This window comes from Dermochelys coriacea, chromosome 13 (genome assembly GCF_009764565.3).
Source record: "Dermochelys coriacea isolate rDerCor1 chromosome 13, rDerCor1.pri.v4, whole genome shotgun sequence".
Taxonomy (NCBI): Eukaryota; Metazoa; Chordata; order Testudines; family Dermochelyidae; genus Dermochelys; species Dermochelys coriacea.
Genome location: NC_050080.1, coordinates 30577502 through 30593231, shown reverse-complemented (window position 1 = coordinate 30593231; position 15730 = coordinate 30577502). Strand labels below are relative to the sequence as shown.

The window sequence follows — 15730 nt, the reverse complement described above, 5'->3', positions numbered from 1 at the left end:
TGTCGGTGACTGAGCAGGGTGGCCGGGAGTGTCGGGGGGGGGTCGGTGACTGAGCAGGGTGGCCGGGAGTGTCGGGGGGGTCGGTGACTGAGGAGGGGTGCCGGGGAGTGTCGGGGGGGGGTCGGTGACTGAGCAGGGGTGGCCGGGAGTGTCGGTGACTGAGCAGGGGGTGGCCGGGGAGTGTCGGGGGGGTCGGTGACTGAGCAGGGGGTGCCGGGGAGTGTCGGGGGGGGTCGGTGACTGAGCAGGGGGTGGCCGGGGAGTGTCGGGGGGGGTCGGTGACTGAGCAGGGGGTGGCCGGGGGGTCGGTGACTGAGGAGGGGGTGGCCGGGGAGTGTCGGGGGGGTCGGTTGACTGAGGAGGGGTGGCCGGGGAGTGTCGGGGGGGGGTCGGTGACTGAGCAGTGGGTGGCCGGGGAGTGTCGGTGAATGAGCAGGGGGTGGCCGGGGTAGTGTCGGGGGGGGTCGGTGACTGAGCAGGGGTGGCCGGGGAGTGTCAGGAGGGGGGTTGGTGACTGAGCAGGGGGTGGCCGGGGGTGTCGGGGACTGAGGAGGGGGTGGCCGGGGAGTGTCGGGGGGGGTCGGTGACTGAGCAGGGGGTGGCCGGGGAGTGTCGGGGGGGTCGGTGACTGAGGAGGGGGTGGCCGGGGGGGTGTCGGTGACTGAGCAGGGGGTTGGCCGGGGAGTGTCGGGGGGGGTCGGTGACTGAGGAGGGGGTGGCCGGGGAGTGTCGGGGGGGGTCGGTGACTGAGCAGGGGGTGGCCGGGGAGTGTCGGGGGGGGTCGGTGACTGAGGAGGGGGTGGCCGGGGAGTGTCGGTGACTGAGCAGAGGGTGGCCGGGGAGTGTCGGGGGGGGGTCGGTGACTGAGGAGGGGGTGGCCGGGGAGTGTCGGGGGGGGGTCGGTGACTGAGCAGGGGGTGGCCGGGGAGTGTCGGTGACTGAGCAGGGGGTGGCCGGGGGTGTCGGGGGGGGGTCGTGTGACTGAGGAGGGGGGGGCGGGGGAGTGTCGGGGGGGGGTCGGTGACTGAGCAGGGGGTGGCGGGGAGTGTCGGTGACTGAGCAGGGGGTGGCCGGGGAGTGTCGGGGGGGGGTCGGTGACTGAGGAGGGGGTGGCCGGGGAGTGTCGGTGACTGAGGAGGGGGGTGGCCGGGGAGTGTCGGGGGGGGGGTCGGTGACTGAGCAGGGGGTGGCCGGGGAGTGTCGGGGGGGGTCGGTGACTGAGCAGGGGGTGGCCGGGGAGTGTCGGGGGGGGGTCGGTGACTGAGCAGGGGGTGGCCGGGGAGTGTCGGGGGGGGGGTCGGTGACTGAGCAGGGGGTGGCCGGGGAGTGTCGGTGTGACTGAGCAGGGGGTGGCCGGGGGTCCGGGGGGGGGGTCGGTGACTGAGCAGGGGGTGGCCGGGGAGTGTCGGGGGGGGGTCGGTGACTGAGGAGGGGGTGGCCGGGGAGTGTCGGGGAGTGTCGGTGACTGAGCAGGGGGTGGCCGGGGAGTGTCGGTGACTGAGCAGGGGGTGGCCGGGGAGTGTCGGGGGGGGTCGGTGACTGAGCAGGGGGTGGCCGGGGAGTGTCGGGGGGGGGTCGGTGACTGAGGAGGGGGTGGCCGGGGAGTGTCGGTGACTGAGGAGGGGGTGGCCGGGGAGTGTCGGGGGGGGGGTCGGTGACTGAGCAGGGGGTGGCCGGGGAGTGTCGGGGGGGGGGTCGGTGACTGAGCAGGGGGTGGCCGGGGAGTGTCGGTGACTGAGCAGGGGGTGGCCGGGGAGTGTCGGGGGGGGTCGGTGACTGAGCAGGGGGTGGCCGGGGAGTGTCGGTGACTGAGCAGGGGGTGGCCGGGGAGTGTCGGGGGGGTCGGTGACTGAGGAGGGGGGCCAGGGACTGTCAGTGACCGTGTGGAGTCGGTGCCTGAGAGCTGACGGGGGTGTCACTGACGGGGGGGGCGGTGCCGTTGACGCGGGAACGGTCTGTGACGTGGGGGTGTCCATCGACGAACGAGGCGGAGTCGAGCGCAGCGCGCCCTGACGGGCCCCACCCGCACGGTCCCGGCCGCGCTGGCCGCTTTGCCCCGCCCCCGGGCGGAGACAGGCAGAGGTCGCGACCATAGGCTGGGCCCGCCTGCCGACCCCGGTGAGCGCGAGCGAGCGCGCGTTGCGCGCCTGCGCGGGAGCCACTCGGGCTGGAGCCGGCGGCTGTGGCGATGAGCCGGAGCGGGGCTGCCGTGGCCGGAGGCGTCGCCAAGCGTGGTCGGCCCGCCAGCCCTCCCGATGGGTTCTGCACCCCCGAGAAGCGGGTCTCCGCGTGGGGGGCCATGGACCCGGAGGGGCCCCACCCGCGGCACTGGGGCACCGAGCAGGTCTGCGACTTCCTCTGCCGCAACGGCTTTAGCGAGCCCGGCCTGCTGCGCCGCTTCCGAGGTACCGCCCGGGGCGGCTGGACCCTGCGGGGGGGGGGGGGCCGCCTGGCCCGGCCCGGCCCGGCCCGGGCTCGGCTGGTGGTGTGGGCGGAGCAGGGCAGCGGGCGCCGGGCGGGCAGGGTGCTGCGCTGGGCGGAGCTCGCCGCGGCTTGGTGTCTCCGCCTGAGCCCTAGACTGGACACCGGGCAGCGCCGGCCGCGCTCCGTTCCCACCCAGGCACGGTTTGGCTCAGTGCGCCACGCCTGTGCGTTAGCAATGGGGGTCCCGCCCTCTCCGACTTGTTACTTCTTCCTGGGCTGGAGCCCCAGGGAAACCCCCCAGAGAAAACGGCCCATGCCAGATCGTAGCTAGCGCCAGGCCTTCTTTGCATATTGCTATTATACCCCGTATGTATATGTAGGGCTTGATGTTAGCCAGGATTGGGCTCGCTGATGCAGCTATACTGGGCTCCGTTAGTTTCTGTGTGATTTAAACCTACGTTTATAACAAAAAGAAAAGGAGGACTTGTGGCACCTTAGAGACGAACAAATTTATTAGAGCATAAGCTTTCGTGAGCTACAGCTCACTTCATCGGATGCATTTGGTGGAAAAAACAGAGGAGAGATTTATATACACACACACAGAGAACATGAAACAATGGGTTTATCATACACACTGTAAGGAGAGTGATCACTTAAGATAAGCCATCACCAACAGCAGGGGGGGGAAAGGAGGAAAGGAGGAAAACCTTTAGCCTACCTGCTTGTCACCATGAAAGGTTTTCCTCCTTTCCTCCCCCTGTTGTTGGTGATGGCTTATCTTAAGTGATCACTCTCCTTACAGTGTGTATGATAAACCCATTGTTTCATGTTCTCTGTGTGTGTATATAAATCTCTCCCCTGTTTTTTCCACCAAATGCATCCGATGAAGTGAGCTGTAGCTCACGAAAGCTTATGCTCTAATAAATTTGTTAGTCTCTAAGGTGCCACAAGTACTCCTTTTCTTTTTGCGAATACAGACTAACACGGCTGCTACTCTGAAACCTACGTTTATAACCTGTCTAGGACAAGTCTATAGTACAAAATTAAGTCCACCTAACTTATATCCATGTCCAGCCATTACAGTAATGACAAAAAGAAAGGTTTCACAGTAGCAGCCATGTTAGTCTGTATTCGCAAAAAGAAAAGGAGTCCTTGTGGCACCTTAGAGACTAACAAATTTATTAGAGCATAAGCTTTCGTGAGCTACAGCTCACTTCATCGGATGCATTAGCTTATGCTCAAATAAATTTGTTAGTCTCTAAGGTGCCACAAGTACTCCTCTTCTTTTTGCGAATACAGACTAACACGGCTGCTACTCTGAATACAGTAATGACAGGTTTCTGAGTGGTAGCCGTGTTAGTCTGTATCAGCAAAAAGAACGAGGAGTACTTGTGGCACCTTAGAGACTAACCTTTATTTGGGCATACGCTTTTGTGGGCGAAAACCCACTTCATCAGATGCATGGAGTGGAAAATACAGTAGGAAGATATATATACACAGAGAACTCGAAAAGATGGGAGTTGCTGTACCAACTCTAATGAGACAAATCAATTAAAGTGGGCTATTATCAGCAGGAGGAAAAATCACTTTTGTTATGGTAATCAGGATGGCTCATTTCAAACAGTTGACAAGAAGGTGTGAGTAATAAAATGACTTTTGCATGCCCACACTATGCTGTTTCTATCACCACTGTGTGTGTCTTCACCAGGAGTGCTTGTACCAATTTAACACTCGGCATAGGGTATTGTGGGAAGGCTTCTGAAAGGCAGCAACAGTGGATTGCAGCAACACAGTGTCTACACTGACACTGACCTAACTACATCGACCTAAGTGCTTTCCCTCTTGCAGAGGTGGAGTTATTAAGTCAGCATAGTGGGTGAGTTAACATTGGTGAAAGCTACATTTTAGTGTAGACATAGATGCCGAGTTCTGCTGGCGCCGGAGGGTGCTCGACTCCCCTCTGGCCATGCCCCGACTCCACCCCTGCTCCTGCCTCTTCCCGGTCTGGTCCCCACCTGCCCCTATTCGATACCTTTCCCAAATCCCTGCACCCACATTCCCATTCCTCTCACATCCCTCCCGGAGCTTGTTATACTGCGAAACAGCTGTTTTGCGCTAGCAAGCAGTGGGAGGTAGGTCTAGGAGCAATCGGGAGGAGGCTGGGGTGAGGTGAGTGGGGGCGGGGAGGGGATGCTTCCACAGTTAGGTCGATGTAAACTGCTTTATATTGACCTAACTCTGTAGTGTAGATTAGCCCTTAGTAAAATCTTCCAAATGCAGCTAAAGAGTTGTTTTCCTTCTGAGTCTGTATGCTATCTGAGGCAATAGTCTTGAGAAATGTGAACTCCTCCAGTATTTTTGTTGGGGTGTTAAGCCTAATATCAATTTAAATAACTGATTTTTTTTTTTTTTTTTTTTTACATTTAAACACAGCTACATAGGCGCAGCTGTGTCACTTCGTGTAGAGCAGTGGTTCCCAAATTGGGCTAAATGTTTTGGGGGCTCTCGGGGGGGGGGGGGATTTCCTAATGGTGGACAGAGCTATCCCTAGGGACCCCGGGCAGCAGGGGTCCAGCAGCCTGGAGCCCCTGGACTTCTAAGAGACAAGCAGATCAAAGCAAGCATATCTAGCAGACTGAGAAGATTTAAACTTAATTTCTTATAAGGAGTCTTGGAAAGGGAGGTGGATATTTTTTGCTGTTTTTCAAATTAAATAGGCAGCTAGTGTTGTTCTTCATAATAATTTTAAAAACAAGTTTAAGCTTTGTTGTAACATGCGTTGTTTTCCTGGACTGCTCAAGACCTGAATGCTTGTGCAGGAGGAACTCTGAGTTGGCTTCTTAAATACCTTCATGCTGTTTCACATCTGATACTTGTTGATGAAACATAGGAGCCTTGTCTTATAACAGGCTTATTCAAAGTGTTACAAGCTACGAAAGTGAGATCTTGGAAGAGTGATGCTGTTTTCATAATGTAATAAAAATACTGTAATGATGATAAATAATTAATTATGTGTAATAAGCATGTAATAAAAACAAATTTTATATTTCCAAGATCACTGCTTTTATAATTTATACTCAGGTAAAGGAGAAAATCCCTGGAAATTTGTTTTGATGAGAGGGTTCATGAGACTTGACATTTTAGTAAAAGGGGTTCACAGGTTGTTACAGTTTGGGAACCACTGGTATAGAGACTACACATGTTGATGGGAGGGGTTCTGCCGTTGCCATAGGTAATCTGCCTTCCTCAGAGATGGTGGCTAGGTCAGCAGAAGAATTAGTCGGTCAACCTAGTGCTGACGGATTTGTCAGCTTAACTGTGCCATTCGAGGGTGCAGGTTTTTCACACCCCTGAGTGACATGGTTATGACCTAATTTTCTAGATAACTTTAAGAGAAATATCCAGTTACCCTGAGTTTTTGTAGTTTGAGTAGAGTATCAAAGAGTATTTTCTTTCTAAATTGAGGCTCTCTCTTAGCTAGAAATGCTGCAGCCGCAAAGCTGTAGCCCTTCAGTGTAGACACTTACTACAGCAAGAGTCACTGTAGTTAATCTCACTCCTTAAGAAGTGGTAGCTCGGTCGATGGAAGAATTCGTCCATCGACTTACCCCTGTTACACCAGGATTTAAATCAGTTTAACTACATCACTTGGATGTGGATTTTTCTCTCTCTCAACTATGTAGCTGAGTTGATCTAAATTCCTAGTGTAGACCTGGTCTGAGGCAATGTCTGCACTAGGAAGTTGTACCACTTTAACTTCACCGTCCCCCCCCCTTACTCTCCACACACCCCCCGTCCTGGTCTTGGTACAGATATATTGATGGTAAAGTATTTTATCCCAATATAGTTATTCCGATACAGGAAGATGAATAAGTTATACCACTAAAAACAGCTATAAGGGCTTGTCTACACTGGCAATTTTTGTTGCCAAAAACTGCCTTTGGCGACAAAACAGCAAGAGCGTACACGCTACAATGGGACTTTTGTCGCAAAAAACATCCAGTTTTGGCAACAAAAAATTTCCATCCCTACGAGAGACTTTCGTCTTTTTCCCCTCCCTTTATCATTGACAAAGAGCCAGTGTGGACACTGCTGATTGTTTTGGGGACAGAACTGTCTTCCACCAAAAAAAGAACAGGAGGAATTGTGGCACCTTATAGACTAACAAATTTATTAGAGCATAAGCTTTCGTGAGCTACAGCCCACTTCATCGGATCCCACAATACCTGCCCTAATTGCTCTGCTTAGTGTTTTGATCTCTGCTGCCCTGCAGACATGTGCCCCTCTCCTTTCAAAGCTAGGGGAGGTATCTGTGGGCTGCTCCCTTTGGGGAGGAAATCATTGGAATGCTCCTGTTCTGTTCGGCACTAGGATCACAGCAGCAGGCAGACTGCTGCTGCAGGGGGGAGGGTACAGACAGCCGTGCTGCTTTGCCATTCCTCAGCACGGAGAGCTCACAGAGCTACTCATGATGCTGTTCTCGGCAGCTGAGGGGGGCTGTGGGAGAACTTGGGGAGAATCCCAAGATGTGCAGCGATCAGATCTTCCTTCCCACAACACTGCACTGTGGGATGCGTACCCAGGGTGCATTGCTTACCCTGTCGATGATGGTGTCCCCAGTGTGGACGTAGTCTGTTGACGGAGGGAGTAAGTGTGAACACCCTTTGGCGATTTTTGTTTTGTCGACTTTTGGGTGTCGATATAAGTTTTGTCAACAAAACTTGATAGTGTAGACAAGCCCTAAGGGTTGTTCCAGTATTAATCAGTAAAAAAGAATCACCCCCCCAACTGGTGTCATTATACTGGTACAAACTCAGGGTGCAGACTAGGCCTAACCCTTGATGTTTGTGCTGATTTCACCTTCACTGCTTGTTGCTCTGATCACATCAACCTCTTTGAATCCCTTACCAAAAGCTTGTCTCTTTCGCTAACAGAATTTGGTCCCATTAAAAAATATTACCTCGCCCACCTTGTCTCTCTGACAGCCTGGAACCAACACAGCTATATCAACATGCAAACACAATACTCTTCCATTATGTTAGTCAAGCTTCTTGTTCTAACTTTCAAGGCCCTTCATAGCTTTATTCTTACTGTTCTGTTTTAGGGTTTTATATGGTGATCCTTAAACATAGTGTTGAAGAGTTTATCTAATCTTGTAATAATTAATCCTCTCATTGTATGGATCTCCACTCTACCACTTTTCCCAGCCTGGACCATCTACAGTAACTCCCCACTTAATGTCCTTAATGTCGCTTAACATTGTTTCGATCTTGCGTCCCTGCTCCATTACAGAACATGCTCATTTATAGTTGTACAATGCTCCCCTATAACATAGTGTGGCCTCCTGCTTTGTCCATGGCTGGCAGCCCCCCTACGCGCCCGCCCTCCCGCTCGTCAGTGGACCCCGCAGATCAGCGCCTTCCCTCTGCTCCCCCCGCCTCCTGAATTTAGGCTTTGTCTACAGTTGAGGGCCAAATGTTTTGCTAAGTGAATTTTTAAAATAAAGTAACAAATGGGTGAAAAGGATATTGTGTGCTGCATTATAAATGGGGAACCTTTAGAAAATCTCTAATAATTATATTAGAAAATACTTTACAAATCTTACAACTTTGACCTTATCTGGAGTTTTGATTTGACCAAGACTGGACACTATCATTGTCATTTAAATACATATGAATATGATTTTTTTCCCCCCTCAAGAACTTAGAGCTTTAGTAAAATTGAAGTGGATGCACTTGAGTTTCAAATGTCAAGATCTGAAATCTCATCCTACATGTGGTTCATAAATGAGATCTGGATATTTTAGGAGAATCCTATTATAAAGTGGATTATTTAGCTAAATTAAAATAAATGTTAGACAGCAGTGCTTAAATACTTCCATTGTAAAGTATTCCAGAAGCTTAAATACTTACACGAAAGCCTAGAAGTAACAGTTGTTCCTTTAACTCCTCAGAAAATCAAATCACCGGGGCAGTGCTGCCTTACCTCACTAAATCTGAACTTAAAGACCTAGGAGTTGGGTAAGAACAACTTTTACTGATGTAGTAACATGAGCTAAATGAACTTTTGAGACCATTTCCTGTCTGAGAAATTTTGGTCATTTAATAACTCTGGGATCTTTATTTCTCATCATTGGCTTTGTTTAACTGTCCTAAGTTTTGTCTATGCCTTAAAAAAAAACCCGATGGCGGTGGTATAAAGGAACTGTTGGTGCTGATCTTCACTGAAACTAACCAAGGTTTAATACTACATCTTGGGAAGAAAATTCATCAGGTGATTCATTGCAAATGTTGTCCTTTGATTCCTGTGGTATGATATTTCAGTATCTTGTCTTGGTTAGCTCACCTCTTATTTGCTATTGTGTAATTTCGGGTATTCATGTCAAGGCTGACAGCCTGTTAGAAATGAAACACCTTGATATGCTTGGAGTGATGTGTAAAAGTGTGTACATTTTGTAAAATACTTCTTGATTTAAAAATAAGGGTTGTAATTATTTGAAAAGAGATATATAAGCCAATTATTAAACAGAGCTAAAAACTGATTGAGGATGTCATTTTATGTGCAGCTGGCTTTGTTCTGTGACTATTGGGGGTTTTTGGGGGTAATATTGTGCCCTTTGGCAGAATGTATAACTATCACAACTATTATAAAAGAGATGTGAAAAACATTTGCAAGAAGAACAGGTTAAAGATGACAAGGAGATAACTGGAACAGAATTTGGGTTATTAGTTTGTAGTTGTATATTATCAACTGTTATGGATGCTGGCATATTCCATGTGTATGGCTCAGTGGAGAGGGTGCAAACTTTAGGAGGCATGTTTAAATGGGGTGGCTAGTGGATAGTGTTGATTAAATAAATTAGAATTTAACACTAGATTAAATACAAAACTGACTAAAGTTGTTTGTGCATCTGAACACCTTGATATACACTGATGCTACTTTGCATTAATATAACACCTTTGTAATTCCAGGATCTCAAAGCACTTTACAAACTTGAGAGTTTTAGTTATATGATCACATATTATTTTTTTTCCACAGGATCCCTGCTCATTCAGTGAACAGGCAGGATCTGTTCTAGGGATGAATCAGGTTTGTACAGTAAATGAGGCTGATGTCTGTAAGACTCCTATTTCATTTCTTACTGAAGTTGGAAGGTGTGTAGTGAATGAAGCTGAGGATTACAGTAGTGAGATAGTCTCATAGTCAGTTGAAAGAATCCATTCTCCAGGGAAGCAATCTGCCTCTGCCACAGAGTTCCTGTGTGGTGCTGGGCAAGTGACTTAGACCAACTGTTCACAGGTGCTCACTAACTGTATGATCCTCCTCTTCTGGTGCCTGATTTGAGACCCTTGGTCTGATTTGCAGAAGTGCTGAGCACTCGTACCTGAAACTGCTGTCACTGGGAGTTAGGTGTTGAACACACTAATTCCTAGTTCTCTGAAAAATCAGGTCTTGGGTATCTCAAATTGCACACCCAAAATTAGTGGACAGTTTAGACCTTAATCTCTGTGCCCCATCTATAAAATGAGGGATAATACCAACTCTTCACCTCAGCAGAGTGTTGTGAAAATCAATTAATATTTGTGCAGGTCTCAGATACTATAATGATTAAGCACTGAAGAAAAGTCCTTGAGGAAATTAATAATTCTATCTTCAGAGTAAGATTTGAATAGTGTGCAGTAAATAAAGTCTGGAGCCATGCACTGAACAACAAGGAGAAAACCCATGAAATGAGGAAGGCCTTCAGAAAATGAATGTACAGAGTAACCACCTGTAAAAGTGGTCTTGATTAGCATCACATAGGAACTCTGTGGCAGAGGCAGGGATAGAATCCAGGTCTCCAGGGCAGCATGTATCAGCCTTACCAGTGAACACCCTCCATTCTTTACATGGAATGAGGTAGGAGTCCTGTGGAAAAAGTAGTATGTGATTATAATGGTACTGACAGGTTTCAGAGTAGCAGCCGTGTTAGTCTGTATTCGCAAAAAGAAAAGGAGTACTTGTGGCACCTTAGAGACTAACAAATTTATTAGAGCATAAGCTTTCGTGAGCTACAGCTCACTTCATCGGATGCATTTGGTGGAAAAAACAGAGGAGAGATTTATATACACACACACACACACACCCGTTGTTTCATGTTCTCTGTGTGTGTGTATATAAATCTCTCCTCTGTTTTTTCCACCAAATGCATCCGATGAAGTGAACTGTAGCTCACGAAAGCTTATGCTCTAATAAATTTGTTAGTCTCTAAGGTGCCACAAGTACTCCTTTTCTTATAATGGTACTGTAGTTCAAGAAAGGTGAATTAGGTTGCATTAGCACCCTAATTCTGGCATTTCCTAACTTGAGTGCCTGACTTGCAAATTTAACACTGTATTTCTCACAGGTTTTTTGTGTAAAAAATGTGACAAAAACCTGGTTAAACTTTACTATGTAGACAAGTCCTTAATCTCATCTAGGAACGGGAATAGGCTGTATCAGTATAAGCCACTTTATACTGGTATAACTGCCTCAATAGTATGGCTTCTAATGGTATAAGTATTTCTGTTTTAAAAAAAAAAAATCACATTCTTAAACAAATAGTTATGTACAAAACCTATGTGTAGACCAGGCCTCAGTCTCCAATTCAGTGTCGAGGAGAAATGAATCCTATATTATGTTGTTTTATAAGAAGTCTTTTCCTGCTAGGGCACATTGTCCTTATGCTTCTACTTTGTAACTCATGTTTTCTTTTGCTATCAGAAACAAGTCTTAGTAAAGACTTCAAAAGCAGATTTTAAATTCTATTTTCACCTTGGCTTTTGGTGATTAGCCACATCAACACCTTATTTATAATAATTTGTTAAAAACAAACAAACAAAACCAAAAAAAAACCCCTACATTACTGTAGTTAAGGTTGGCTGGTGATAGCTTGTGCCCTCCCAAAATGTCAAATTCAGCAAAAGTCAAACTTGAGAAAACCAAGAAATACATTCCCATGCAACCGTAACTCTGCATCCCCTTGGTTGACAACACACACTGATAATTAGGTGCATGCCCTCCCGCTGCATTTACTGTTTCAGAGGTGGCTGTACTGAATGGTGGAGGAAAGCTCTTTTTCTGTTTCCTTTTACATTATAAACTTTGGTCTTTAGTCCCAAACACTCTGCATGACTGATCTATGCTCTCAGATTTAGTGCGTTTCAGCAGAGAGGCAGTAGTACTGCTGCTATGACTAGTACAGACACGGTTCAGATGTTTCAAAATGATTCAACAAAACAAGGAAAGATTAATTTTGACATTTGTCTTTTTTTTTTTAAAAAAAAAAGACAAAATTAGCAAATGGGGGGAGTAGGGGAGAGAGAAAAACCACATTCTTCTTCCTCAATTCACTTTGACATCCCTGATGCTGTCACGTGTCTTCCCTTCTGTTCCCTATCTCTCCTTTTCAGTCGTTTCCTGCAGTTGGATTAACACATTCTTCAGACTCTGTCATTGTCATAGAACTTTCTGATGCCAATATTCCGCTCCCTTTCTAGGGAATCTCCTTCCCTGGAGGTTTTCCAAAAGAGGTTGGATAGCCATCTGTTTTGGATGGTTTAGACACAACAAATCCAGCATCTTGGCTCTTGCAACCTTATGATTCTAACAGGACATGCAGCTTGTTAAATGGTGATAAGAGTGGGAAAGCATCCTTCCATGTGTACTTCATTGCACAAGGACCAATTAATATATCAGTGTCAGGCTAAAATTGAAAACTGCCCCCATCTTCAATTTCCACAGGCATGCAGAAGTAATGGGTAACTAAAGACACCAAGCCAATCACTTCAATGAACTTTTCTTCCAGCTCTGCTCACCCTTTTGTGCCCATGCTGCACTTTGGGAAGGGTGCAGGTTACTAGTTCTGGATGCTTTTTCTGTAGTATAGTAGAGGTACAGCTGCCTTTCATTGATATTTACAAGAAAATCAAATTCAGAAACCAGCTTTCATTTTTAGTCTTGGGCTGCCTCTGCTGACCAGGCAGTATTTCTAGGATATTTGAATGTGGGTCAGGTCAGATCAGCAGCTTGTTTTGGAAGGAGGGAGCCTATAATTTTTTTAAAATGTGATTATTTTTAAATTCACTTGAGATGCAAGTTGTCCTTGCTCAGACTGCTTGTGGGAGAGGCTAGCCTGTACTGCATGTATGCTGTGAGAAGGAGAAATTCCTGTTCACACTGTAGCATAAAATCCAATTACAACAGTGTAAGCACAGCCATGTCTGAACATAGTCCTCATGCTCAGCTCTTCCAGAACTTTGTTAGTGAGTTGTTTTGAACATGTTTTTATCTAACACATTTTTTTTGCGCTACTGTGGACAGGGCTTGTGAATAGTTATATTTAACTATTGTAGGGTATAGAATGAACCCACAGAATTGCCATGTGGTTCTCCGCCAGCTGGCTTATATGTTCAGTATTTTTGAATTAATGGAGGAAAAATGTTTCAGGCTTTATTTGCTTCATTGTGATGTAAAGGAATGCCAAAGGGTATCCTGCTCCACCCTTTGTCTCCTCTTCAGCATGGGATCCTCTGAGACAGAATATTGGACCTGAAGATTCTATAACAATTGGCAAATCTCAGTTGATAAAATAATAGGTTTGAAACCTTCAGCATCTTCAATCATCCTTATCAAGGAGCCATTAGTTTGTTGACATCGTAACTTTATCTCTGTGCCTGATTTTATTTTCCGAAGTAGCCAGTGCAGTCTGGCACTTCTGACTTTGCTCACTGAACTAGAATATTAATTTCTGTATCAGTTGACTGAGCCTGATGGGAATCATTGGCGCTGGCCTGGGATTGGTAGGTATATATTTTAGTCCTCCCTGTGCATTGTGATGGGATCCTGAACTATTCCTGACAAGTATCAAGTCTCAGCTTTGGGTATTTCTTGTGGTAACTCCACTACTTTCCTTGGTACACTTGGTGACATGAGACAAGCTTTCTTAAATATTACTTAACAGTTACGGGCTTAAACCTAAAGCAAAGACAAGTTATTTCAAGTCTCATTTACAAATCGGATCCTTTAGTTCCTGTCCTCTTTATAGCTGCCCTTTCTGTTGATAGTTATCACGTGTCTTGTCACTGCTATTTTCTCCAGATTAACCTTGCCCAACTCTTAACTTTTTCAGATATAGGCTTATTTTTCCAGTCAATTTTATTGTTCCCTGAATTTTCATGTCATTTTTGATATGCCTCAAACTGAACATACTACACCTCGAGCCACTCCTGGATAGAGCATGTTAATTATTGCCTGTTTCACTCAGTATAGTCTGAGTTTATACACTGCGTTTTAAAAGATAGTGTTGGATAACTCCTTTGTATTCTGTTGTCCTGTATAACCCCCGAGGACCTTCTCACTGACACTATTGTCTAAGCAGAATTACTCTCTCTAAGATGGTGTCGGTGTACTTTTTTGCATTGTTCAAAAGTCTTCTTTAATTTATTATTATACTTTTTGCTATATTTAGATTTAAGACCAGCTTTCTCTTTAAAGCTTGATCCTTCTAAGGGCTTGTCTACACTTAAGACACTACAGTAGCACAGTTGCACCACTGTAGTGCTTCAGTGTAGACACTGCTTGTGCTAACGGGAACGGTTCTGAAGGTAGTCTCTTCACTGAAGAGCTACAGCGGTGCAGCTGCAGTGCTGAAGGGTTTTAAGTGTAGACAAGCCCGCAAATTTCCTTGAAACTTGGTGCCTCTCCTAGGGGCATGGAATTCTGTTATAGCGATTCAGATTTGGGGCCATTCACCCCGGGGCTCCTCAGATACAGCACCTGAAAAAAAAACAATCCAGCTTTTCTTAAAGTTGAGAGATTCCAGAAACCTTTCTTTGGTCACAAGTAGAGATCAGACTAGTGCTGAGATCATTATACTAGGTTTCTAGCAGTTGTAGGTTACTCATGTCATGACATTTCCCTTGTTTTTCCTTTTATCTTTACCCCAAGGCTTTTAACAGGTCTGCCTCTCACTATCTCCACCTCAGTTCAAGTGTATACATCTCTGATGTACAAGACAACACCTCCTCCCCTTTTCCCTGCCTGTCCTTCCTGAACAAGCTGTACTCTTCTATACCAATATTCCAGTCAAATGAATTATTTCCCCCGTAAGTCTCTGTGATGGCACTTGTCATAATTTTGAGTATTCACTAATATTTCTAGTTTGTTTATTCCCCATACTTCTTGTATCAGTATATAGACATCTTAAATTTTCATTAATTTCCCTTCTATTCCTTTTGACTCTTCTTTGCCCTTGCTATGATTGCCCATATTCCGCCGCGCCCTACCCTCCGCCCCCCCAGATTCCATCCTTCACCTACGTGTCCATGTTCTGGACTTCCCTGTGGGCTTTTATCGCTATCCCATATAAAACCTACTTTAAGCCCACCTCACTAAGTTAGCCAGTCGGTATCCGAAGATTCTCTTCCCCTTCCTTGGTAGGTGGAACCCCATGTGTTCTCAGCAATTCTTTTTCCTGGAACGGCATCACATCGTCGAGAAAGCTGAAGCCCTGTGCAGCTCATGAGAAAATTTGTTATAAATTTGTAGTGCCCTTTAAAATACCAGCATTATCTTAGTTAAGGTTTGGGCTAAGCAATAGAAATAAAAGAAATATGGTTAACTGGGTACCAGGTGCACTAAATAATTGATTATATGTTTGCTTAGAAATAAATGCTTAGTTCAGTGGCTAGGGAAAAATATAGCAAAATGAGAAAAGGAAAAAAACCTCGAAGAGAGCAGAGTGTAGCCCTAAACTGCCTCATCCGTCTTTGGCTATTGGACCTTAGCCAATGACATCACTTGTGTATTATAGTGTATACAAAGCAAGGTTTTCTAGGGGTTTCTTTGTCAAAGTTTTCCTTACCCATCTGGAGTTACACAGTGATGGGAATGTACTTCCCAGGCCTGACCCTGTTGTAAGTGTGTTGGACAATGCTTATTGTTGCTAGGATATAGAATATAATAATGCATATTCTTAAATTGATATTTATTTTAGTTGTAACCATCACCAAGTGACCAATGAACTAATATAGTAGTACTGGTGTGGAAACTGAGTCTTGATGATTTTCATAAGTTTATTAATGTTTATTTCAGCGGGGATAAATGGGAATTGGTGACAGGGAAAGGAAGAAGGGTTGTGGGGCTTGGGTAAGAGTAAAGGAGGTAGGAGCTGGGGGAGAAGGAAGGAAGGAAGAAAGACTGAAAGGGTCGGAGAATGCGAGGGGTAGCAGAAGAAGATGGGGGCTTAGGGATAGCAGGACCTGTCAGCGGTGAATTCTTCCCTGTA

At 46.7% G+C, this 15730-nt stretch overlaps 1 protein-coding gene across 4 annotated transcripts in view; it reads left to right on the top strand.

Annotated features, from left to right (window-relative positions):
- Positions 1-1992: 1992 nt before the first annotated feature.
- The window catches only part of SAMHD1 (SAM and HD domain containing deoxynucleoside triphosphate triphosphohydrolase 1), a 75639-nt gene continuing 61901 nt past the window's right edge, over positions 1993-15730 (top strand). The window contains exons 1-2 of one of the 4 annotated variants that reach the window (XM_038369349.2): positions 1993-2405; positions 8378-8444. In XM_038369349.2, the coding sequence (XP_038225277.1) occupies positions 2189-2405; positions 8378-8444 (284 nt within the window). In that variant the 5' untranslated portion in view covers positions 1993-2188. Of the gene's footprint in view, positions 2406-8377; positions 8445-9484; positions 9514-15730 lie in introns of those variants that run through there. The other 3 variants (XM_043495660.1, XM_038369351.2, XM_043495661.1) reach the window with 3 other exon arrangements.